Here is a 27,567-nt window from a genome sequence, read left to right on the forward strand (position 1 = left end):
ACTTAGATTTCTGACTCCTTTGTTCAGCTAGACCTGACACTATGCTTGTCTTCACCTCCCTCTGTGGCAGGAAAGAGCCCCCAGTAGAAGAGGGAGGCAATTTTGAAGCTCAGTTCACATCTGTAATCACAGTCTTCTGTGGCTTGTTGTCCAATGCCTAAAAACAGTTGCTTTATATAATTTGTTAAATTTTATAGTTGTTCTTATGAACGGGTTCCATTTATTCTCTTACGGATAGAAACAGAAGCCTAACAATATGTTTGCTTTCTGATTATTTTAATTATTTAGTTGCTAGGCTTTGTGCTATATTCCTAAATATACAAGTTTTAGGTCTTTCATTTCTCTGGCTATCAGAGAAAGGCATTTTGCTAGTGTACAGATTAGTCTATTATCGTATTTATCGACCCTTGGGTTTATTATTGAGTCAGTTTATTTACTTATTCAATAAATATTTACTGAACACATTATGTGACACCTAGTCTGTTAATATTTTTCCCCTAAGTAGCTTTAGGAAATTTATATTAACACATCCATTCAATCAATCCAAGATCATGGAGCTCCTGCTATTTAGACACAGGTACTCTGACGTTATAAAAACATGTATTTTCCCATTATAAGAGCATATGAAGGAAAAAGAAGCATACCTGAGTGTTATGATTAGAGACATCAAGTAGAAAGATCAATGCAAGTTTGTTTCTCAGGGGACAATTTTGGGCTAGATATATAAATTTGGGAATCCAAATAAAACCTGGTTATCTAAATAACATTATTACCCAGTTATTCTCTTTCACATAACCCTATTTTAATTCTCTGCATAGTGCTTATTGCTATTTGATATTTTCTTATTTATTTTATTTCTTTGGATATAATTTTTCTCCTTCCATTAAAGTGTAAACTGTGTTTCAGCAGGCATAGTGTTTTTGCTTTTCATTTCTCTATTTTCAGCATTTAGAATAGTGCCTAAGACATAGAAGACACTCAGTAAACATTGGTTCAATGAGTAACTATATGGATACCTTCCTGTCATAGAAAAAGGAAACAAGAACAGTATCATACATGTGAAGTGCAGTTTTATGGTGATTAAATATGAGTAACCTTAATAGACCATTAGCTATGAGAAAAATCACTATTTAAAAGAAAGGCACATTTTCTAAAACCAATAATCGTTGAAAGGTGAGCTAGCTTTTCTCCAGCATAACATTGGCTTACAAGTAGTAAGTACTGTGCTCTATGGTACAGTGGTTAAGATCACTGGTTCTGGAACCAGACTTTGATTCACAACCCTGATTATGATGTTTACTAGTTACATTCCTTAAGAAAATTAGTTAAGCTCTTTGTATGTCCATATTATATAATAATAGTGTTTACTTCATGTGATTATAATGAGGGCTTCATAAGTAAATAAATGTAAAACACTTAGAATAGTGTCTCACACATAGTAAGCATCTGTTATCCTCCTCATCCTCTGCATCATTATTATTATTACTTCAAATTAACACATTTGGTTCTATAGATTGAAACTTGGTAATTACTTTTTTTTGAAGGAAATACTAGAAAACAAAATTACTTTTTTTAAGAGATGGAATTATTGTTAATACTGGGTCTTTCTTGCATCTGTTTCAGATTTGTGCTATGGGTTACAAGCCAGCAAATAGATTTAAGAACTTTTAAATTTCCTTTATCAGTGCCTAGATAAACTTTTTCTTTGCCCTTCATCCAGTTAGGCCTGGATCCCCTGTAGAAGTAGAGTAATATTTTATTCAAGATTACATCTTGTCAAGCCTTTCGATTTCCATTTGAGGATGCTTATCCTATCCTCACTGAGATGATGGTTGGAAAATGTGTCTCTGCATTTAACTGCACCTAAGTAGCAACCAGAAGAGCCGTACTCCAGACGCTTGTGTCAGGGGATATAAGGGAACTCTCTGCCTCTATCAAAGCTCAGAGGAGGATTGCCTGAGGGAATAGCTGTACATCCATTCATTTAGTACATCCATTTCGAAGTCTATCCTTGGGTTATCCAGCTTAGTGAGACCTATAAATCTGTACCATATCGTATCAACCCCCACTTATTTCCCTTTACTGAATTACACTTTGATATTTATACTAGTGGCCTACGTATAAGAAAATTGCTTAAAGAAAAAGCTTCCTTATAAAATTCATTGTGGTGTTTATTGTAAAGATGTTAATAAGGTTGTAATTCAACACAGTTACAGTGTCCTTTTTATGGAAGCCCACTGGTGAATTTTCTTTCTGGTTCTAGAACCAGAAATTGTGGTGCTTCTCCTTTACAACTGGTTTCTGTTGTCTAATGGGCACTGCAAATTTCTATTACAAGCTTATAGCCAGAAGTTGTGGCCTACTTCAAGAAATTCACAGAATCATATGATACACATTTTGTGTATCATCCTTATTATATTCATTATTGGCTTGATATCTTCTTTCTACTAGCATTTTTCCTTTGCCCCACACTCCTCATCCATTTATTCTTAAAATTACTTTATCTCCCTTTATTGTCGGTATTTATAGACAATAAAGTGGGACATAATATTAAAAATCACATCATTGAATGCAAGTGATTTCTTTTCTAACTGCGCATAAACAATGCTTGATGAATTCCAGTCACTCTGAAGCCATCAATTTGAGTTATTTTCCCATAAAGAATATCTACTATGGGGAAATCTACATATTTTTACAGAAGACAATCATTGCCCTATCTAGAGGACACTGCGTACAGCGCAAATGCATATTGTTCCCATGGAAAGAGTCACTGCGATTCATAGCTAGCTGTTCTGGGCTTGATTCTGATAATGTCAAGTCTGGGATAGAGAGTAATTCATACCAGGTGACTTGATACAATACATCAAAGGTACCTTTTCAGTTGAATCGTATGAAATTGCCACTAATTGACAGATCTTGACCTATAAAAATAGCAATATCATATGGCTCAACATAATACTAGTTCAAATAACTGTGAACAAGACTCCATATTGACCTTATAGAATAGTGTCACAGAATAAACTGAATTGCGTTAACTCCTATAAAGTGCTGAAATTATGCTTTTCCCTTCAATTTTCTTTTATAAGAAGTAGATCTCTAGGCCATTTTTGTTTATTTTTGCAACAGAAACATTATCAGCTAATTCGATGCACTTCTGATGATTTTGATAAACTTGTAGACAGCTACTGTACCCAGCGCATTTATTCTGAAGCAAATTCATAGGTCAAGTGAATATGCCTGGAATGAGTTTATACTTTAGAGTCAAAAGCAAGGCATTGAGTCCATGCTTTGTCACTGATTGTTTCAGTATGTCTGAGAAAATTATTCTCTAATTATCAGGTTAGTCATGTGTTAATGGGAAAACACTATCTACCACAATATGTTGGATACTTTTCTTACCCCCTTGTTACAGATTTGTAGGGGGCTTTGAGAAATGTCAATAGCTTTCCTAGTTAAAAACATAACTGTATTTTCACGGTACTTCTGGGATTCTTAATGAAGTAGAAACGTAATTGATCTAAGGCTTTCTAAACAGATCTAGCTGAGCACATATAAAATAATAAAAGTGTTTTCTAAACTCTTTTTTTTTTTTTTTTTTTGAGACAGAGTCTGCTCTGTTACCCAGGCTGGAGTACAGTGGTGTGATCTTGGCTCATTGCAACCTCTGCCTCCCAGGTTCAAGCAATTCTTGTGCCTCAGTCTCCTGAGTATCTGGGACTACAGGCGTGTGCCACCACACCTGGTTAATTTTTGCATTTTTAGTAGAGATGGCATTTTGCCATGTTGACCGGTTGATCTTGAACTCCTGGCCTCAAGTGATCTGCCCACCTCAGCCTCCCAAAGGCCTGGGATTACAGGCATGAGCCTCCGGCCATCCTCTAAACCCTATGTTTTTATGCATCTAGTTGCTGTAATTATTATTTTAACAATAAGGGCTAAGTTTTCTCAGGCATAAAGCTGCCTATTCAAGGGCATTTTAGATCCCCAGAAATCCTGTGGGATATAAGGGGCAGATTAATCAGTGCGGCATTCCAAGGTTGAGCAACGGTGAAAGTGTTGTTTTTAGAGTAACCTAACAATCTGAGGGTTACTATAAGCATCTTCGTCAGAATTCTTTGGCAATGGAATACTGCTTAAAATTCACAAGGCTTCTGAATCACAAAGGAAGGGAAGCTGTAATTATTCTGACTACCATACCTATAGAAGTAAAATTAATTATATTTATTCTTATTCTAAAATAATACAATGAAAGCTTTAGAAGAGGTCTACTTTTTTTCCCCCAAGAAAGGAACAATTTTGTATGTAATTTTAGCCCATGGCAGGATTTTAACACATACTGTAAGGAGACAGTATTATTTGCTCTCCATTATGTTTTTCAACTAGCAAGCTAATATACAATTAGCCTTTATTGCATGCTAAAGATTTGGAGTGAAACTGTTACTTAAAAAATTCCCTTTTCTCAATTCAACCAGAAAAGTAAACACATAAACAAAAGCAATTAATATTCATTTGGCATACAATAAATGCAAGGCCTTATGCTAGGAAATGATTTACATATGTTACATATGTCATCTCATTAAGCCTTTGAAAGGAAAGAAAAGCATAAGAGATAAAGAATGAATTAGTGCAAAAGATAGGTTAATTCAAAATGAAACCTTATAAATTAAATGTCCAGGAAGTCAACATCCTCTAACTGAAGGCATTTCTCTGTCTTTTTAAAAGATATTTCCAAAGGATACAATTAGCAAATGTACCCAGACCTCTGCTAAGAATGAATGTTGTACTAAAGAAGTTTAGGGAAGGATAAAACACTATGCCCTCTCTCAGAGGCTTAAAATCTTGGGAAGTTGGCATGAATAGAATAGAATCATATGAAATCAAATGGCAAATCAAGAAATAAGGCAGGAAAGGGCTATACAGACTTTGGATAAAGGAAGGTGATTAAGGTCTTGTAATTTGAAAAAGATTCTTTAAAAGAGGAGATATTTGGATAATTGGGACAATGGTTGAAGGTATTTCAAGGCAGAAAATAGAGGTCTAGCAAAAGAAAAGGAACTGAAATGGCATTGGTTTTGCTTCAATGGATAGGTGATGCTTAGCTTAGAGAGAGTTCTTGTGCATCCACGGATACAACACAGTCTCCGACACTGAGGACATGTAGCTTTGTCAAGTACAGAAAATGTAAAATTGTAAAGAGGTATATAATTACAAGAATATAGATTACTACTTTGAGTTCTTGAATTGCATTCAATGTACCATTTTTTTTTCTTAAATTAGCTCCCCCAGTAAGAGACATTTTTAGTGGATTTCAAACTTAGAATATGAGCTGCATCCTTGTCTTTTGAGCATATTTTTGTGTGCAATAACTGATGAGAGCTTTCTAAGATGAATCTGTTGTTATGGTTTTCTTTTCCCATTGCTATTCTCCTTGGTTTATTTCCCTTTTTTATCGCCCATTGCTTTTAGAAGGAATAAATATTAATGAGTTCTACAACGTAGTTTGCACTCCTCTGTTAACACGGGAGACAGTAGCTACTCCCTATTGAGCAATCATCAGCAAGGCAGGGAACAACCAGCCCTAGCCACAAACCATTTCTTTTACATCTTTAGATAGCAGGAATGTGCCTCTGAAAAAATGCTATTCATTCGCCAGTGCACATCCCTGAGTACTCATTTCAAAGTTCCTCCTGGCGCTATCATTCATCTACAACGAACTCGACGAAATAAGTGCTTAAGGGTTACAAAAAGCACGGATACTATAGTCACTTGATAGTGTCAGGTTAGATGACATTTTACCCACCATCTTTCTTTCATTAATGGAAGGTCCTGTATTAACTGCTATGGCTTCTTTCCATCTCAGGTTACAGGTATGAAGTAAGATGAAACAGTATCTGTCCTTCCCTAATTTCTCAGCTTAAATACTAGCAAGGTCTTGTGAGTTTCTAAAGATTTAGAGCCCAGGGATCTAAAACTGGGGGGTCAAAGAATGTAGAAAAGACTAATATTATAACTGAAAGGTCCAGTTCACTTAGGAAAATATATAGTGACTTTTTCTAGTCATTCCATTCTTCCCAAGTATACATCTAGAGCTATGGGGGAAGAAAGGCCTTTCAAGACACAATGCATGTGTTTCTGTTTCTCAACTTAAAGTAGTCATTCTCATTGGCTGTAATAGAGGCCAAAAAACTATGTTAGAATTAGGGGTAGATTTACTGAGAAGCCCATAAAGCTTAAGGTTTGGGCTCTTCTAAGGCCCTGGCAGAGATGTTAGTGAGTGATTTTTAATTTGGAATTTTGCAATCTGACTTTTGTTGTTGTTGTAATAATTAGTCCTCTCTAAATCACATAAGCTTTGGGGTCCAAAGAACTCTCATTAGTTGTATGGTAAAATCAACTCTTGATTATGAGCAGTGACAATCCTTATAAAAAAACAGATTCCTGCCTCATTCAGGACCTACAGAATTACAACCCCAGTGGGTAATATCCAGGAAAGTTTGCATTTTCTTAAAGCATCCAGGTGATTCTTAAACTATATTTTGAGGATATCTGCTTTAGAGAAAACAAATTCACCTGAGGAACAAGGGTACAGATTTGTTAAGGATGGACCATGGTGTAGTGCACTCTCAGGGATTAGACAGCCCCAAACTGACAGATTCATACAAGTCACCCTATGTCAGCCTTGTGAAGGATACAGGTATAAAGTCTACTTTTTAAAAAAATCACCATAAAATATGATGCGGCCATTAAAAGAATGAAATCATATCCTTTTCAGGGACATGAATGGAGCTGGGGACCATTATCCTTAGTAAACTAAGACAGGAACAGAAAACCAAATACTGCGTATTCTTACTTATAGGTGGAAGCTAAATGATGGGAAAACATGAATACATAGAGGGGAACTACACACACCGGGGTGTTTTGGAAGATGGAGGGTGGAAGGAGGGAGAGGATCAGGAAAAATAACTAGCTAATGAGTACTAGGCTTAATAGCTGGGTGATGAAACAAGCTGTACAACAAACCCCCATGACACAAGTTTACCTATGTAACGAGCCTGCACTTGTATCCCTGAACTTAAAATACAAAGTAAAATAAAATAAAAACATAAAAATTATATCTTCAACGTCCACATCAGTGTTGTACCCTAATAATTGTTCAATAAGTGTTTGCTGAGTGAATGAAAAAATAACAAGTGAGATACCTAAATTTGCAACCCTTCCTCTATTGTAATTGATGTTCAGAAAAATAACATTTGGGAGAATGAACACAGGATGAGTTTAACGTTAAATCCTTGCACGTGTGTGTGTTCCCAGCATACACATTTAATCTTTGAGGCAACCAAATAATTAATATAATGTCAATAAATGTAATTAATATTGTCATTATCATTATCATTATTATTACTACATTTTAATAGTGGGCATTTGGGACTTAACCGTGGGAATTTATAAGTACTCATTATACTTCATGTTGTTAGAGATATTCTATTGTTTGTAACCTATTATTTCTGTGTCACAAGATTATTATCCAATGTTTTATTATTAGCTTAATATTACTCATATACTTTATTAGTACATCATCCATGACTTTGTACAAGACACCAAGATACACCATGAATTTTATGATCTTGCCTGGATAATAATTTCTTTGCTAATGTCATTTTTGTCTTTTCCATTAGCAAACTGGGAAAAACTAGAATGATAAAAAGAGAGATAGGTTTGAAATACTCATAAATTTTCAGATGCTTCTATCCTTCAAATTTAGAAGTTGGCAATTGCTGACATGCTTCATTGAAAAATATCACTTTGAGCCGGGCGCGGTGGCTCAAGCCTGTAATCCCAGCACTTTGGGAGGCCGAGACGGGCGGATCACGAGGTCAGGAGATCGAGACCATCCTGGCTAACACGGTGAAACCCCGGCTCTACTAAAAAAATACAAAAAATTAGCTGGGCGAGATGGCGGGCGCCTGTAGTCCCAGCTACTCGGGAGGCTGAGGTGAGAGAATGGCGTAAACCCGGGAGGCGGAGCTTGCAGTGAGCTGAGATGCGGCCACTGCACTCCAGCCTGGGCGACAGAGCGAGACTCCGTCTCAAAAAAAAAAAAAAAAAAAAAAGAAAAATATCAATTTGATAACATGATTGTTTCTGAATTTTACATTTGTGAAGATTATCCTTCACTCTAAAAATATTGGAGAAAATTCTGGGCATTTTTTATTATCTAAGAAAATGTTCTATCAAATGCCATTTAGTTGATCCAACCTCTTATTCTCCTGAATAGTTTTGACACTGAAGACATATATGGTAAATTAATCTTATGTTATTTCCTTGACAAAATATGATTTTCACCTGTGCTTTGTATATAAAGGTGGCATTGTTGACTGGAAAATATTAATATACTGTGTGATCTGTTAGTCTGCCGACATATTTTCCAGCAGGGGTGACTGGACTGAAGAGTCCACACTCTTAGTTTGGTCACTGTAAACATTTGTAATACAGCTGATTTGTCTCCCAGATGCAGCTTATAGTTAAAACAAAATGATTTTCTGTAATAATGTTTTAGTCTGACATTTTAAAGCTCCATTTCTAGTCTTTATTTGGTATCAGATAGTCCACGTAAAAAAATCGGTATATTTTTTCTTATTTAGTACTTCTATTAAATTGATTAAATTTTATCCAGCCTCTTTTATTTTTTCTATTGGATTGGAAAAATATATATGCACATTACTTAATTATTAATACTTGATTGTATTACTGTATAATAATATATAATCATACAATATATTAATAGTTATTAAACAAAAAAATGTATTATTATGTAATAATCATGCTTAAATGTTTAACATGCATAGTATTAATAAAATAGAAGGGTGTTCAATATTTCCACCTTTTTCCTAAACAACATACCCCTTATTTTTTCCTATCCTGTATTACTTTTGTTCATCAACTAATTGCGCATTATAATATTAGCATTGCTTCACACACATCTCTGCTTAATTAGACTATCCATGTGTTTACCAAATTCTTTGCTCATCTTTAATCAATCTTTCTTGGTTTGATTTCCTTCTTCTTAAATATCCTTTGGCAATTTTTCAGTGAGGGTTTATTGGAGGCAATCCCTTTCACCTTTGTCTAAATTTTGCTCATATTTTTGAAAGTTAGGTAGCTGGGTAGATAATTCTACGTTGCCAGTTACTTTCCTCTCAGTACTCTGAATATATAATTAGTGTTGTTTCATTTTTCTGTAGCTGCTGAAAATTTCACTATTAATTTGTTAATTCCTTTGTAAATAATCTTTTTCTTGTCTCTATTCCTTTTAACAAATCTTTGTAGTTGTTGAGCCAAAATCTCACTACATTGTCTCTAGTGCAGGTATTTTATTATCCTGCTTGAAAATTCCTGTTTTCTTAATTCTGTATATCTGTGTTTTTTTTATCACTTCTGGAACATTTTCTCTCCCTTTGTTTAGATTGTTATATTCTGAACCTTCTTGTTCAACTTTGCATGACTATTATCCTCACTTTTATTTTCAACTTCTATTCAGTGTTGCATATTCAATAATTTCCTTATGTTTGTCTTCAGTTTACTAATAACTCTTTAGCTCAATCTATCCAAATTACCCATTTATTTATTTCCAATTAATGTGTTTTTCAGTTCTAAAACTACTATCTTAAAAAATTGGTCTTTTTTATTGTGACTCATTATTTTTAATCTTGTAAGGTTTTTCCTTTAAATCTTTAATAAGTTTTTAGCATTTTATGGTCTCTATCTGTTTTTGTGTTTGTTTTGAGACAGGGTCTTTCTCTGTCACTCTGTCACGCAGGCTGGAGTGCAGTGGCGCAATCTTGGCTAACTGCAATCTCCACATCCTGGGCTCAAGAGATCCTCTTACCTCAGCCTCCCATGTAGATGTGACTACAGGTGCATGCCATCACACCTGGCAGTTTTTGTATTTTTTGGTAGAGACAAAGTTTCACCATGTTGCACAGTCTGGTCTCGAACTTCCAGACTGAAGCCCATCCACCCGCCTCAGCCTCACAAAGTGGTGGGATTACAAGCGTGAGTCACCATACCTGGCCTCTATCTGCTATTTCTAATACAGTATTTCCAATCTTGGGAGTCTACTCTTACTCTTTGTTAGGCATTTTAAATCTCATTTATGATGGATTATTTTTCCTTGCATAATTCATAATTTTGGATGGTGCAGTTTACAGGGTAAATCCTGTGCCTTAGGTTAAGGTATTCTCATCTAGAGAGTTTTTGCATTTGTTTATTTCAGGCATTCTAGTAGTATCAGTGGAATGATACAATTTCTTATATTAATTTCTCAGCTTTGCAGTTTTGGACTCATGGAAGTAAGCATAAATTTGAAACTAAAACCAATATGAATACAGGCCCATAACTAGAATTATTAGTGAGTCTTATTTTTCTCCTAAGTGAAGCCTGAGGCTGACCTATGTAATTGTCATCTCCCTCTACAGGAAAGTTGAGTTTCTCTACTTACTTGATTATCCTTTGAGATTAATGAAGTAATGCAGTATTTTTGCCTGTATTCTCTTTCTCTGGTTAAAGTTTCTGTGTCATGCTCCTTATTGTCTTCACTCCTCCTAGGTTCCCAAAATGTGTAACCCTTTTCCTGTACCATCCCCACCCAAGGGCAACCACAGAAAACATCAGCAGCTCAGCCTTGCTGGTTTGTTCTGGGGAATCATTTAGTCAAGACCTCAGTTCTGCCCTTAAGATCATTTAAAACAACATTGGAAAAAATACATATGCACATTACTTAATTATTAATAATTGATTATATTACTGTATAGTAATACACAATTATAGAAATATATTAGTAGTTATTAAACCAAAATATGTATTTTTACTTAATAATTACTCTTAAATTTTTAACATGCATAATGAGCTAATAAAATAGAAGAGTGTTTAATGTTTCTACCTATTTCCCCAAACAATGTATTCCACGTGCATGAATCTTGATGAGGTGTTATATAACGGCTGGTTTTTCGTGTAAACTAGCTTGTCACATAGCTTGAATAGGAACAGAAGAGTAATTTATAAATAGGTATCTTCAGGCAAATAAAGTTAAGTAATGTGCCTAAGAATACATGCCAAGCAGAAATGAAAAACAGGTTTCCTGATTTCTATCTGGGGTTCTATTGAAAATAGCCTTAAGATGAAAAGTTAAAAGACTTTTAAACTATATACCACAATTAGAAAAGATAAAAGAAATAAAAAGTGTTCTCTTAAATTAATGTCCAAACTGAAAACAAGGTGTGTGAATCTTGACTCATGTCATTTGATCTAAGGACTAACTAGATCATGTGTCTTCTATTCAAATTCAGAAGTGTAAACAGTTCTATATTCAGAGATAAAAGGCAGTGTGAGTGTGACTATAGCCTCTTTGTGAAACAGAATTTAAGGAAGTGGGGGTGGATATCAGAAATATTCAAGAGATAATTTTCAGAGAAATTAAAAGAGATTGTACCATTTTTAAAGGGGACAATAAACATATCAAACAGCAAATGTTTACTAAAAACCTACCAAGTTAAAGGCATAAAGCACAGTACTCACATTTATTTGACTTCTGAGCTGCCTCATGATATGTTTCTCTGATTGCCTTTTTGGTTGAATACTTCCTGAAGTCTCATCAGTAAGCTGTTTCTCCAATAAAAGCTCTTACGTTACCTCTGGGTAGACCACTAAATACCTTAATCTAATTCCCAGCATGAGTTTTTATTACCTTTTACCCCAGTAGCTGAACCTCTTGACATCTCACTTCCCATTTTGTAGTCTACTGTTCACAGAGTAATTTCATATGGTAAAAGCTGTTCTCTCCCACAACATATCCAGAGGACTGGCTAATGAGGAGGCTCTGATTCCTTTGGGGATTCCTATATTTTAATTATTATATACAGTAAGTCCTCACTTAACATCACCAATAGGTTCTTGGAAAACTTGACTACTCATCACTAAAAGGGAACTCATTTCTCCATAGGCTAATTGATTTAAACAAGAGAGTTAAGTTCCCACGGCATATTTCTGGTCACAAAACCATCACTGAACTTCTAAATAAAGACCAAAACACTTTTAATATTAAACATTGAAATAAATCTAAGCTATACGTACACTTAAGAAAGATTAAAAACAAGTAAGATCATTTATTACGTAATTATTTCAGTCCAGGGTTGTGGGTGGCCAGAGCCTACTCCATCAGTTTAGGGAGCAATGTGGGAACCGTGGCTGGATAACACACCATCCCATCTCAGGGTGCGCTCACACACACACCCACACTCACTCAGACAGGGACTCCATAAACATGCCAGTTCACTTGATGTGAACATCTCTGAGGCATGTAAGCAAATCAAAAGACCCAGAGAAAGCCCATGCAGACATGGGAGGAACACGCAGACTCCATAGAGACAGTAGCCTCAGCTGGGAATCGATTTTTTTTTCTTGTCAATGTTATGACAAAATGTTCATCGACAAAATAGCAGTATTTGAGGAACTGCCGTATTATTTTCCAGTGCTTTTTACATTCCACTGTATTTACAGTGCACTGTGTTTCCAACCTGTAGCCATCATGGGTTCTAGTTCTTTTTCATTTATCACATTAAAATGAGCAGAAAGTGGTATGCCTAGAAATACAATAAATTATGGAGTGTTTATACCTATACTATTCTCAAAAAGTATTCCTAGCCAAACTTTATATGCCTGTTTGTATAATTATAGTATCATAGTGAAAGTTTTAGAAGTCAGTAAATTTAAAAATCTTGTTTTCCTGTAATTTACATCTATATAATGGCATTATAGAAAGTCAAAAAACATGAAATCATTTTTCTTCATGGGACAGGTTTGATATATTTTTAGCAAAATAGAAAGTAAAAATAAACCATTCCCTTTCCTAAATGACTTAAGGATTGCATCTGAGAATCTATGGAGACTCTCTTAGGTATCAGCAACCCATGGTTCCCTGATACACACTTCGGGTGGAACTATCATGTAAAATATTCTCACCTACCTTTTTTTTTCCAAAAGTGAGGAATAGGAAAGACACAGCACAAGACTTCAGCACACTCTGATATTTACTTTCTAAAATAACAGGGAAATCGCACCATAAGCATAGCCTTTCTTTTCTTTTCTCTTTTTCCAAAAAGCTTTTGCTAAAGTGGGTTTGTGTGTGGAAATTGTAGACAAAATACAATGATAAATAATTTACTTTCCATTTAGCAATGGTGTGACTATTTTATTTTCTTCTTTCTTTGTTGAGCATGAGGAAATGTGAGTTCTTTACTTATCTTTCCATCTATCCATTCACAGTTCAATCATCCATCCCTCTGCCTATCTTCCCATTGATTCGCTAATCCTTGCTGCTGCTGTATCTCATTCTATGTCATCATACAGGCTTATTATCCAGGCTGTCTTTCTTAATAACCCTCAATCCCACAGACAATATCTAGATTTTAGTGTGGATTTTTAATGTGTTTTCTACAGAGTAATGCTCTTAAGTTTCCTATAAGTCACTGTAAGCTTAACGGTGCCTTATAGCCAATACTTTTAGTTTCTCTCATTTAAAAACATGTTCAATCTGTACTAAATGGAAGAATTTCTTGAGTTACTGTAGGTAAAATCTACTTTCATTTTACTTTGAACTCTAAAAAGAATGAATTTACTTTCACACATCCAACGATCAGCAACATGTTCATCAGCTTTCTAGGACTCATGCAGAAAACCTCCCCACAGGCAAGACCTCTTCCTGTCATGTTCTGATAAGGGTAGATTTCACGCCAGCATAAGCTGGACATTCTTCATAGCCTACTGGAAATCTGATCAGTTGGCTGAACAAAAACTGTCAAGGGTTTTACTACTGACATTCTCAGTAGGGAACTCGTGGAGCCTTTCTTCTATGGAAATGATATAGTAGAAATTCTGCTCACCTGAATATTGTGGGGGAATAGTTGTCAGGATTGGGAGGGTTACCTACAGCTAAGAGCAGTGCCAATAATAAAATATAGACATTGTCTAATATCGGTTAGATATATTTTTTCCTATTGTTTACAGGTGCTATCTCCAATTTAGGATATGTTCTGATGATATAATTCCACTGACACAAACAGCATACCAAATTGTGAATATTATACTAAAGACCTTGTGAGTACTTTAATATGATACATTTTATTATTTTGGAAATTAAATATATTAACTCCAAGGATAAGAATTTTTCTGTCCCTTATGGTGTGGGTCACTTAGTAGTAGGGAATATACCAATGAGTAAAGTCATTAATGCTTCCTGCCTTTGTGCTAAGGTAGTCATTACCATTCCCCTCTGTAATATAATGCACCAAGTTAATAAAGGAAGTTTACATAAATTTCATATCACTTGCTTTCAGTATTTTTTGTACTAAGAAATTTTATTTTTGAGTTAAAGTATTTTATTTTATGTTAGGGTCTTTTTCACATCTTGGTTATATGTGAAAACAAGTCATCTAGAGAACACAGGGTGTGAATCTGCAAACAGTGTAGATTGTTCTTTAAGTAAAACTGAGTTGTTCGTAGTACAGGTTGTTCATGGTTACACAGTCTTGGATTCTTGAAATGAGTGTCTTCTTATTAGCTGGGGGAGTTGTTTTGAGGGATTTCTCTCTTTTGTAAGATAAGCTTTCATTCTTTCATATGAACATGACTGAACATAGAGTGTGAATAATCTTCAAGCCCACAGTCTAATTGTTCTCCATTCACACATATTTATAGACTTCGCATGTCACACCTGGGATACCAGTATACTGAATATGTTTCCTATTGAGAAATGTTAAGCGCTCCCAGAGAGAAACTAACAGAGTCTAAATTTGGTGGAATAAATGCTACATTTTTAGGGAGAATCAACTGTTTCTGCAAAGACTTTAAGAAGTTCATTAGTATTCTTGGTATATGATATGAAAGGACACACATTCCTAAATTATTCATGTTACATATTTACATGATAAATATTAATTTTAGGTGAATTAATTACTTCCATATCTATTGACCTTTGCTTTGGCATTTGCTTTAGTCTAACAACTACATCTTAATAATGATATTCTTTCAGTTTTCCTTCTTTATCTGTGACTTTTTTGGTGTCTGCAGTGGTTTAGCAGTGGTCAGGGGGAGCTCTAAAAGAAAATGCTTTAAAAAAATACCCAGTTGCAATTTAGAATTCTGAAGGATCTCTGGAAAGTAATAACCTACAGGACATACTTGACATTCCAAAACTAAAATCTGATCTACCTCTAGCAATGAAATTATACTACCCTGGAAAGACTGCTATAATAAATCTACTTAAGAGTGTTAAAATGCAGCCATTAAAGTGGCTAAGAAAATATTAAAATATTAATGTACTAACATTACATGTTTTATGCTACTTCTTATAACCTCAAGATACATTAGTAGTAAAATGTATCCCTCGGCTAGACTCCTAAATGTGTTGACATGCTGTGTAAAGTTAGTGGATACAGAACAATTAAATTTTGAAAGTTGCAACTGCAAAACTTCAGTTTTTATCTTCCATGAATTACTGGTCACTGGTGTCAGTCCTTTTTGGGAGGGGCAGAGAAGCCATCTCTTCTTTGGTTTTTAAAACATTCATTTCTCTTGGTTCTTTACCATATTTTCTGATCATTTTTGCTCATATTCCTTCCCAAAATATTAGCCTTTTTTGGTATTTCATTTGGTGGTATCAAAGAGGGCCTTTATCCTTGTTCTTTTTCTACCAAGGTATTTTCTAGGAAATTCAACCCTGTCCTCTCGTCTCCTCTCCTCCCCGCCCCTCTCCACAACCCGCCAAATACAACACGCTCATCTTTATTGGTGAGATTTGTCCTTTTTGTTTTTCTTTAGCATTGTGCTTTAATACACATTGTTCCCTTGCCTGAAGGGAACTCCCTCTTGCACTCTTACCATGCTTCCCTGTAAGTAGTGTCTCTGTCATCATTCAGCTCAAGTGCCACTCCCTCCACAAAGGGCTCTGTTTCTACTACTCCCTTATGCTCATTCTGAATCTTGGTTGTATGGCATACATATGGCATTTTAATTACTTGTTTGTCTACATGCTCTCCTGATGACTTTGAGGACTTCCATGACATGCAATCTGTATTGGTATTTCTATCCTCATTCTCTTAAACAAATTGTATATGTTGATATACGTTCAATGTGCCAGTGAAAGAAGTCCTGCTATTCCTCAGACAGGAGGATAAAGACTGCTGACAGTACTGCTTAAAAATGTTCATATTTGTGTGTGAACTTAAGATCTACTCATTCAATATACACTTGATCCAATAATTATGATAATTTTAGAGTCATATTAATTAATATCTAAAATATATAGTTTTAGCTTGGGCCATATTAGATTCACTTATTCTTTTGTACACTTAATACATCTGGTCCTGAAACACATATAATTTAAAAAAAAAGATGCAGGCCGGGCGCGGTGGCTCAAGCCTGTACTCCCAGCACTTTGGGAGGCCGAGACGGGTGGATCACGAGGTCAGGAGATCGAGACTATCCTGGCTAACATGGTGAAACCCCGTCTCTACTAAAAAATACAAAAAACTAGCCGGGCGTGGTGGCGGGCACCTGTAGTCCCAGCTACTCGGGAGGCTGAGGCAGGAGAATGGCGTGAACCCGGGAGGCGGAGCTTGCAGTGAGCTGAAGTGAGCTGAGATCCTGCCACTGCACTCCAGCTCGGGCGGCAGAGCGAGACTCCATCTCAAAAAAAAAAAAAAAAAAAAAAAAAAAAGATGTATCTGCCAAACAATTGAAGAGTTTTAAAAAGTGCCTTTAGGTTAAAGATTTCTTTTACTGTAATTTCTATTCTGTACTTATTTAAATTGAAATTGACAATTTTATTCAGTATCATAATTAACTTATTTTTAACCACATTTTTTCCAAATAAGATTTTTTTTTGACAAGCAAGTTTTATTTCTTATATAATTTTGGAATTTAGAATATATATTTGCATGATCTGTGTATATTTACAAATAAATTTTTATTCCAGTTTTAAATTATTGTTTCTAAAGTTTGATGCAGAGGTTGAGTCAAGAAGGCCTTTAAGTCAAAATTTTAAAGAAATTTGTCAGTAAACCAGAACTGATCAAAGATGGAGTTGTACTAAATATTTTTACAACCATAATGTGGATTACCTGTTTACCATAGTGAATACCAACCACAATGCGAACAGAAATGCAGCTCTCATGCCCCGGATGGCTGTGTATATACCCCTTCAGAGCCATCACATGCTCAGTCAGTCTGCATAAGTGAATTCTTGAGAAGAAAGCAAAGGTTACCTTCTTTGTTCTTGTGGGTATTTAACTGTGAGAGGAGGTTTTCATTAGCCTGCACGCAGTACACCTCTCGGGTCTGGATGCCCCCGCCACAGAGGGCCGTCTGGTTGCCGCGTCTCTTGTCCTGTTGACTGAGCAAAGGGTCCACACGGCACTCAGTCCACTCCGTAGTTCTCCAGCCATACCTAAATAAAGAAAACACCAGCAGCAGCAACCATAATTACTGAATGACACGTTTCTCTACTCCTGTCATACTTTCTTTTAATGAAAATTAGTCTCAAAAGCATTTTCCTAGCGAATCCATGGTAGACTACATCTATGGTGCATATTTAGTTTCAACTCCTTCTTTATGCTCTGCAGTGCTCCATTTAATGAGGGGTTAAATTTAGGGTGATCCTGTTTTAATTGCAATTACTGGAAGTTACTTATAAATATTTTATGAAAATGGAGCATACTGCTGAAAACATGAAATTTTATGTTCAATTAAGCTGAACCCAGGCTTGCCCTTTCTTGCTGCCTATAAACAAAGGAGGATTGAATATGAAAATGGGAAACGTTCTGAGTGATGATGAACCAAAACATTTGCTTTGCCTTTTAAAAAATAAATGAAAACTGCACAGTATAGCAAAATTATAATTGTGTATTGTGTATTAGGGTTAAAAATTATAAGAGAATAAATCAGAGTTTTCTCTTTATTGTCAAGAGTAAGATTCTTTTCTGGGGGGGGGCACTGAGCATTCCTAATGAGTGCTGATGCATGATGAAAAGAGCTGGCACTTCTCATCAGTGGAGCACAGGAAAGAAGATCTTTGATGCTCAATTAAAGCTCCAATCAAGATTATGATGTGAGAGAAATGTCAGGGGATTGTCAGTCCAACATATGATTGAAGGAGATAGCTAGGGAAACATTTCTCGACGCCACCGAAGATAGGAAGTGATGGCATTTCTCCACCTCAAGGAAAATGGATATTCTAAAAGCACAAAGAAAATGACTCATGTAGCACTTTGTGTCACTTTAACCAAGATGCTTCCTTAGTAATCAGATGAACAGCCAACATAGGTGCAAATGGATGTGCTAATATTCATCTGAATCAGGCAGAAGGTTAAACGGCCCTCAGATGTCTAATCTAGATTCTTCACTCTGTCAATGGTAAGGTTTTGTGACAGTAAAGATGAACTTCATGCCTGTTTTTAAATTTTATAAGTGGATATTTGTTGCTTAATGAATTGTGGGACTGGGTCATGAAGAAATAACACCTGACATTAATTTATAAAGGAAGGGCAGCACTCAGGTCAATTCTAGAAACACAGATAATTGATGCCTGGTTTGGGGATTGAAGGGGAAGGAAGCAAAACCAAATATATCATTTTTTTAAGGGAGTTGCAATAATCATTTTAAATAAACTGAAGTTCCGATTTAGGTCCCGCCAAAAAGTCCAATGAGAGGAATAGTCCTTCAATAATGTAAATTGGTTACACATTTTGTGAAAAATGTTACCCCAAAAAAAGGGCATGGAGAAAGATACTGAAGAATATATATTTATTATTTATTTTGTTAATTGTGTTTGAATATCTGAGAAGAAAAAGAATAAAGCACCTAGCTTGCAACAAAAATAGAAGAAACTCATAGGAGAGAAAACACAGGAAATCCTGGCAACTTCCTTGAGCCTATTATGTGGAAAGGAACCAGAACAATCAGTGAGATAGGCAGAGATATTGGGGAGGAAATTCTCTGTGGAGGTTTCAGTCACTTTTTACATTAGAGCACAATGGATGAGTCCAAAGTGCTGCACAATTATATATCTGGTATAAAACATTACTTTTTTGTTGTTATAGGAATAGTAGTAGCAGTAATTTGCCTCCCCACTGGTTCATAAAGATCTAGCTATATGCATGTTCTTTAAATGTTTGGAATAATCCAGAGATGCTCTCAATGAAGTTCACACATCTCTATTGAAAAACTAACATAAGTTGCTTTATAAATATCCTATATACAGATTAAGCTGAAATATTGCTATTACCAAAATAATTCATAATAATAACTTGGAAATTATAATTTAATACTGTCATACTGCCAAATGTTTCAGAATGAGTCTTATTTAATCTGAATTCAACGAATATTTATTGAACACTTATTTTGTACCAGGTACTGTGATATATGCTAGTAATTAAACAAAAAGGCAAACAAGCAAAAAACCCAACCCCTTTCCCAATATTAGTAAGCACAGTCTTTGTCCTTATGGAACTTAAAGTCTCATTATTTTGATGTAGTATTTTACTCTATTGAATAGGATTTGTTATACAAAGTACTGAATTTTAATAGTTAATGATAATCTATATTTAGAAAATTTATTTTACCTTGTGGAATGGAGGTTGACAAACTGTGGCCCATGATCAAATCAACATGCCACTTTTTTTAATATATCTAAATAAAATTTTAATGGAACACAGCCACACTCAGTTGTTTACATATTACCTCTAGCTCCAATACCAGTGTTGAGTCATTGCAATAGAGACATGTGTGGCCAGCAAAGCTTAATGTTTTAACTATCTACCCCTTTACAGAAAAATTTTGGCAACTCCTATTATAAAAAATACATAAACATAGAATTGGTGCTAAAAATTTCATGGAGATTTAGTTTGTCAGAGACACTTTTATTCTGTAAAACCAGTTTTTTTAAGCATACTGTTTGTAAAGATATATTTTTGTGTGTGTAAAAATTACTGTTGCTCAGAATACTGTTCAGTCAAAATCAAAGAGCTGAGCAAATGTAGTTTGGGCAGACACTATACCCTTCTTTATTTACTCACGTGGCACAGGGGGCAACTCCATCTCCTTGAGACAAACAGGGTTCTTTTTCCTCTAGTTCTGGACACTCCTTTTCACTGCTAATGGGAAACTGCCTGATGGTTCGTGTTCTTACACGAGTGCCTGCAGGGGACACCATGTCGTGGCATGTTTTTGAGCAGGGGCTCCACTCTGACCACTCAGAAACCTGGCACTCTTTGGTGATCACACAGGACTGGAAGGTCATTGGAAGCTTCTCTTGCTGGCAAAAGCTGTAAAAAAGCATTGATATTCTCATTACAGACTCACAGGCAGTTATGAACTTTGTCTTCTACACTCAAGAGTGAATCAAGTTGGGCATTTTTATTTCTACTTGGAGGTGTGATTCCAATTTCATTGAAAATACATCAACCTTTACGATGTGGAAAAGCAGTTAGACTCAAAGCTAACATTTGCATATTCTTCTGTTTTCTAAGAGTTGTTAAACCATTCATAGGAAATAGAAAATAAAGATAATTAAGTAAAATTAGCTAAAGCTAAGTTTACCATACTGTTCATTTTACTCATTCCAGACTTGTTTTAATTTAGAAAATGAGAAACCAAGAACTGTTAACATATGCTAATTTCCATTCTGTTTAGGGAATCAAGTAAATATGCCTGGATAACTGTGATGATTAATACTGAGTGTCAACTTGACTGGATTGAAGGATGCAAAGTATTCATCCTGGACATGTCTGTGAGGGTGTTGCCAAAGGAGAGTAACATTTGAGTCACTGGCTGGGAAAGGCAGACCCACTCTTAATCTGAGTGGGCACCATTGAATCAGCTGCCAGTGTGGCTAGAATATAAAGCAATCAGATAAACGTGAAAAGACTACACTGGCCTAACCTCTCAGCCTACGTCTTTCTCCAGTGCTAGATGCTTCCTGCTCTCAAACATCAGACTCCAAATTCTTCAGTTTTGGAATTGAGACTGTCTCTCCTTGCTCCTCAGCTTGCAGACGGCCTATTGTGGGACTTTGTGATCATGTGAGATAATACTTAATAAACTACACTTTATATATATAATCTATCTTGTTAGTTCTGTCCCTCTAGTGAAACCTGACTAATATAGATTTTGGTACCAGGAGTGGTTCTAGAGGGATAGAATATTAAGGATGAGTTCTTTCATTGGTTTGGGGGTTTCTGGAGTTGGTTGCTTAATATTAAACCCCAAAATGCTAAGGACTCTACTTCTAATAGTATAGAGAACACTCATAGTCCTTGGCATGAACTGTTTAGGAAGTTATGCAAAATAAATGCATTTGATGCTCCTGTTTCATCAATCATGAGAGGCAAGGAGTTTAGTGACTCTATACATAATACCTTTGACCATAAATGGAGAGCCAAGAAACATAATGAAGTTAGTTCATTGCTCCTAAGTTCAGTGGAAAAGTGATGAAAGAAAATGATGAACTCAGGAATTCTAACTCCTAGCTTCAGAAGCAGATACTGAGCTTCAAATCTACTAAGATTGTTCTGAGAGACTTATCTTCTGTTGAAAAAGAGCTGAATTTGTGGCAATACAGACACAAGCTCTTATCATGCGAATGGGTCACCTGCAAGGAAAGGTGTATTCAAAGCCTCACCAGGTGTCTACTGTTAAAGTGAGGGCATTGATTGGAAAATAATAGGACCCTGCAACTTGGAATGGGGACCTGTGGGAGGGCCCTGATGAAACTGGGGACACTGAGTTTGTAAACTCTGATGAAACTTTTTTTGCCGGAAGAAACAACTTCTCTATCCCCAGTATTGGCAACATCCCTTCTCCAACCCATGCTGCCATCAGCCTTTCCACCTTTGTCTGAGGAGATAAACCCTGCACTGCCTGAGGCAATGGTGATGGCCTCCCCTGAGGCAGTTGCCAGGCAAGATCATGTTGATTCTCCTCAGGAGCCACTCCCAACACGCCTGTTTGCTTCTACACCTATAACTAAAGTCCTGGCAGGCCCCTAGAGGTAAGGTTGAGTATGACCCATGACGAGGTGTGCTACACTTGAGAAGAACTGCTTGAATTCTCTAATTAATATAAACAGAAATCTGGAGAACAGGCATGGGAGTGGATATTAAGAGTGTGGGATAATGGTGGAAGGAAGATAGAGTTGGGTCAGGCTGAATTTATTGATTTGGGCCCACTAATTAGGGACTCTGCATTTAATGTTGTAGCTCGGGGAGTTAAAAAAAGTTCTAATGGTTTATTTGCTTGGCTAGCTAAAATATGGATTCAAGATGCCCACTGTGAGCGAGCTGGAAAGGCCTGATCTCCCTTGGTTTAATGTAGAGGAAGGGATCCAAAGGCTTAGGGAGATTAGGATGGTGGAGTGGATTAGTCACTTTAGACCTACTCATCCCAGCTGGGAGGTCTAGAAGATATACCCTTGACCAATGCCTTGCAAAATAGATTTGTGAGGGCAGCACCTGCATCTTTGAAAAGCCCTGTAATTGCTCTTCTCTGTATGTCAGATCTAACAGTGGAACCCACAATCACTCAACTACAAAACTTAAATACAATGGGAATAATTGGATCCTGAGGTGGTATGGGCCAAGTGGTGGCACTCAACCATCAAAGGCAAGGTGGGCACAGCTATCGTAATGGACAGCAGAGGCAAAGCAGCAATCACAATAGTCTGACTCATGTAGACCTCTGGCATTGGTTAATTAATCATAGTGTTCCTAGAAGTGCAACTGATAGGAAGCCTACTGTATTCCTACTTAATTTATATAAGCAGAAAACTTCTAGGTCAAATGGACAAAATACATTTGAATTATAAAAACAGAATCATGGCCCCTCAATCAATTTCCAGATTTGAGCCAGTTTACAGACTCAGAACCTCTTGAATAAAAGGGAGGCCAGATCCCCCTGGGGAAGAACACCACTACATTATGTACAATTTATGTTGTTAATCTTTCTTCCATCCTTCCCTAAGAAAACCTCTGGCCTTTTATCTGGGTAACTGTGCATTGGGAAAAGGGAAATGATCAGACATTTTGGGGACTACTGGACACTGGCTCTGAGCTGACATTGATACAAGGGGAGCCAAAATGTCATTGTGGTCCTGCAGTTATTGAGGTCAGGTAATTAATGGAGTTTTAGCTCATGTCCAACTTACAGTGGGTCCAGTGGTTCCTGGGATTCATCCTGTGGTCATTTCCCCAGTGCCAGAATGCATAATTGGCATAGACATACTTAGCAGTGGGCAGAATCCCCACATTGGCTCCCTGACTGGTAGGGTAAAGGATATTATGGTGGGAAAGGCCAAATGGAAGTCATTAGAGCTGCCTCTACCTAGAAAAATAGTAAATCAAAAACAATATTGCATCGCTGGAGGGATTGAGGAGATTAGTGTCACCATTAAGGACTTGAAAGACGCAGGGGTGGTGATTCCCACCACATCCCCTTTTGACTCTATTTGGCCTATGCAGAAGACAGATGGATCTTGGAGAATGACAGTGGATTAATGTAAGGTTAATCAAGGGGCAACTCCAATTGCAGCTGTTATACCAGATGTGGCTTTATTGCTTGATCAAATTAACACATCTCCTGGTACCTGGTATACAGCCATTGACTTGGCAAATGCCTTTATCTCCATTCCTGTTCGTAAGACCTATCAGAAGCAATTTGCCTTCATCTGGCAGGGCCAGCAGTATACCTTTACTGTCCTACCTCAGGGGTATATCAACTCTCTGGCTTTGTGTCATAATCTTACTCAGAGGGACCTTGATTGCTTTTCACTTCCACAGAGTATCACACTGGTCCATTACATTGATGACATTATACTGATTAGATCCAGCAAGACCTAGATTTAGAAGTAGCAAACACACTGGACTTATTGGTGAGACATTTGCATGCTAGAGGATGGGAAATAAATTCGACTAAAATTCAGGGACCTTCTACCTCAGTAAAATTTCTACGGGTCCAGTGGTGTGGGGCCTGTCAAGCTATTCCTTCTAAGGTGAAGGATAAGTTGCTGCATTTGGCTCCTTCTACAACCAAGAAAGAGGCACAATGACTAGTGGGCTTATTTGGATTTTGGAGGTAACACATTCCTCAATTGGTGTGTTAGTCTGGCCCACATGCCGAATGACCTGAAAGACTGCCAGTTTTGAGTGTGGTCCAGAACAGGAGAAGGCTCTACAACGGGTCCAGGCTGCTGTGCAAGCTGCTCTGCCACTTGGACCATATGACGCCCCATATCCAATGGTGCTTGAGGTGTCAGTTGCATATAGGCATGCTGTTTGGAGCCTTTGGCAGGCCCCCATAGGTGAATCACATTAGAGGCCTCTAGGATTTTGGAGCAAGACCCTGCCATCTTCTACAGATAATTACTCTCCTTTTGAGAGATAGCTCTTGGCCTGTTACTGAACTTTGGTGGAAATTGAACATTTGATTATAGGTCATCAAGTCGCCACGTGACCTGAACTGTCTGTCATGAACTGGGTGCTTTCTGACCAATCTAGCCATAAAATGGATCATACACAGCAGCATGCCATCATCAAATGGAAGTGGTATATATGTGATCAGGCTAGAGCAGGTCCCTGAAGGCACAAGTAAGCTACATGAGGAAGTGGCTCAAACGCCCATGGTCTCCACTCCTGCCATCCTGTCTTCTCTCCCCCAGCCTGTACCTATCGCCTCATGGGGAGTTCCCTATGATCATTTGACAGAGGAAGAGAAGACTAGGGCCTGGTTCACAGGTGGTTCTGTATGATATGAAGGCACTACCTGAAAGTGGACAGCTGCAGCACTATAGCCCCTTTCTAGGACAGCCCTGAAGGACAGCAGTGAAGGGAAATCTTACCAGTGAGCAGAATTTTGAGCAGTGCACCTGGTGGTGCACTTTGCATGGGAGGAGAAATGGCCTGATGTGTGATTATATACTGATTCATTGACTGTAGCCAATGGTTTGGCTGGATGGTCAGGGACTTGGAAGAAGCATGATTGGAAAACTGGTGACAAAGAAATTTGGGGAAGAGATATATAGAAGAAACTCTCTGAGTGGTCAACAACTGTGAAGATATTTGTATTCCATGTGAGTGCTCACCAATGAGTGACCTTGGCAGAGGAGGATTTTAGTAATCAAGTGGATAGCATGACACATTCTGTGGACACCACTCAGCTTCTTTCCCCAGCCACCCCTGTCATCACCCAATGGGCGCATGAACAAAGTGGCCATAGTGGCAGGGATGGAGGTTATGTATGGGCTCAGCAACATGGACTTCCACTCACCAAGGCTGACCTGGCTATGGCCACTGCTGAGTGCCCAATTTGCCAGCAGCAGACACCAACACTGAGCCCTTGATATGGCACCATTCCTTTTTTTTTTTTTTTTTTTTTTGAGACAGAGTCTCGCTCTGTCGCCCAGGCTGGACTGCAGTGGCTGGCTCTCAGCTCACTGCAAGCTCCGCCTCCCGGGTTTACGCCATTCTCCTGCCTCAGCCTCCCGAGTAGCTGGGATTACAGGTGTCCGCCACCTCGCCCGGCTAGTTTTTTGTAATTTTTAGTAGAGACGGGGTTTCACCGTGTTAGCCAGGATGGTCTCGATCTCCTGACCTCGTGATCCGCCCGTCTCGGCCTCCCAAAGTGCTGGGATTACAGGCTTGAGCCACCGCGCCCGGCTATGGCACCATTCCTCAGGGTGATCAGCCAGCTACCTGGTGGCAGGTTGATTACATTGGACCTCTTCCATCATGGAAAGGGCAGAGGTTTGTCCTCACTGGAATAGACACTTACTCCTGATATGGGTTTGCCCATCCTGCATGCAATGCTTCTGCCAAGACTACCATCAGTGGACTCACGGAATGTCTTATTCACCATCATGGTATTCCACATAGCATTGCCTCTGACTAAGGCACTCACTTCACAGCTAAAGAAGTGTGACGGTGGGCTCATGCTCATGGAATTCACTGGCCTTACCATGTTCCCCATCATCCTGAAGCAGCTGGATTGATAAAGTGGAGGAATGGCCTTTTGAAGTCACAATTACAATGTAAACTAGGTAACAATAGTTTGCAGGGCTGGGGCAAAGTTCTCCAGAAGGCTGTGTATGCTCTGAATCAGCATCCAGTATATTGTACTGTTTCTCTCATAGCCAGAATATATGGGTCCAGGAATCAAGGGATGGATGTGGAAGTGGCTCCACTCACCATCATCCCTAGTGATCCACTGGCAAAATTTGTGCTTCCTGTTCCCACAACATTACGCTCTGTTGGCCTAGAGGTCTCAGTTCCAGAGAGAGGAATGCTGGCACCAGGAGACACATCAATGATTCCATTAAACTGGAAGTTTAATGGAAGTTAAGGTTGCTACCTGGAACTTTGGGCTCCTTCTACCTTTAACTCAACAGGCTAAGAAGGGAGTTACAGTGTTGGCTGGGGTGATTGACCCAGACTAACAAGATGAAATCAGTTTACTACTACATAACAGAGGTAAGGAAAAGTATGCATGGAACACAGGTGATCCATTAGGGTGTCTCTTAATATTGCCATGTCCTGTGATTAAGGTCAATGTGAAGGAAAGTGGATAAGATAAGGAAAAATATACATGGAATACAGGAGATCAATTAAGGCAACTCTTAGTATTACCATGCCCTGTGATTAAGGTCAAAGGGAAATTACAACAGCCCAATCCAGGCAGGAGTATAACTGGCCCAGACTCTTCAGAAATGAAAGTTTGGGTCACTCCACCAGGAAAAAAAACACAGCCTCCTGAGATGCTTGCTGAAGGCAAAGGGAATACTGAATGGATAGTAGAAGAAGGGAGTCATCAATATCAGCTATAATCACGTGACCAGCTGCAGAAAAGAAGACTGTAATTGTCATCAGTATTTCCTCCTTCTTTTGTTAAAAGCATGTTTGTTTGTGTACACACTTGCACTAAGAAAATATCTTCATTTTATTTCCTTTTTCCTTTATCATGTGACATAGATTTACTGACTTCATGTCAGTATTTAAGTATTGTTAACTTTATGTAATAGTATTTAGTTTGGGGATTGTTGTGTTTCCGGTTGTACGAAGGATAGTTGTATTATGTTAGGCATAATTATGACCTTACTACTGCCTTTATTTTAAGATTATGTATCATCTCAGGAGATGTGTATGGGTTCAAGCTGATAAGGGGTGGATCTATGATGGTTAATACTGAGTGTCAACTTGATTGGATTGAAGGATGCAAAGTATTGATGCTGGGTATATCTGTGAGGGGTGTTGCCAAAGGAGATTAACATTTGAGTCAATGGGCTGGGAAAACCAGACCCACCTTTAATCTGGGTGGGCACCATCTAATCAGCTGCCAGCAAATCTAGAATATAAAGCCATCAGAAAAACATGAAAAGACTAGACTGGCCTAACCTCAGCCTACATCTTTCTTTTGTGATGGATGCTTCCTACCCTCGAACATCAGACTCCAAGTTTTTCAGTTTTGGGACTC

The 27,567-nt window shown here is 37.5% G+C and overlaps 1 protein-coding gene across 1 annotated transcript in view; it reads right to left on the minus strand.

The window, feature by feature from the left end:
• THSD7A (thrombospondin type 1 domain containing 7A) overlaps positions 1–27,567 on the minus strand; it is a 564,048-nt gene that overhangs the window by 289,703 nt on the left and 246,778 nt on the right. The window contains exons 3-4 of the mRNA XM_033192934.1: positions 20,127–20,375; positions 17,319–17,500 (exon numbers count right to left, since the gene is read on the minus strand). Of these exons, the coding sequence (XP_033048825.1) occupies positions 17,319–17,500; positions 20,127–20,375 (431 nt within the window). The remainder of the gene's footprint in view (positions 1–17,318; positions 17,501–20,126; positions 20,376–27,567) is intronic.

Source organism: Trachypithecus francoisi, unplaced genomic scaffold (assembly GCF_009764315.1).
Source record: "Trachypithecus francoisi isolate TF-2019V2 unplaced genomic scaffold, Tfra_2.0 Lachesis_group4, whole genome shotgun sequence".
Taxonomy (NCBI): domain Eukaryota; kingdom Metazoa; phylum Chordata; class Mammalia; order Primates; family Cercopithecidae; genus Trachypithecus; species Trachypithecus francoisi.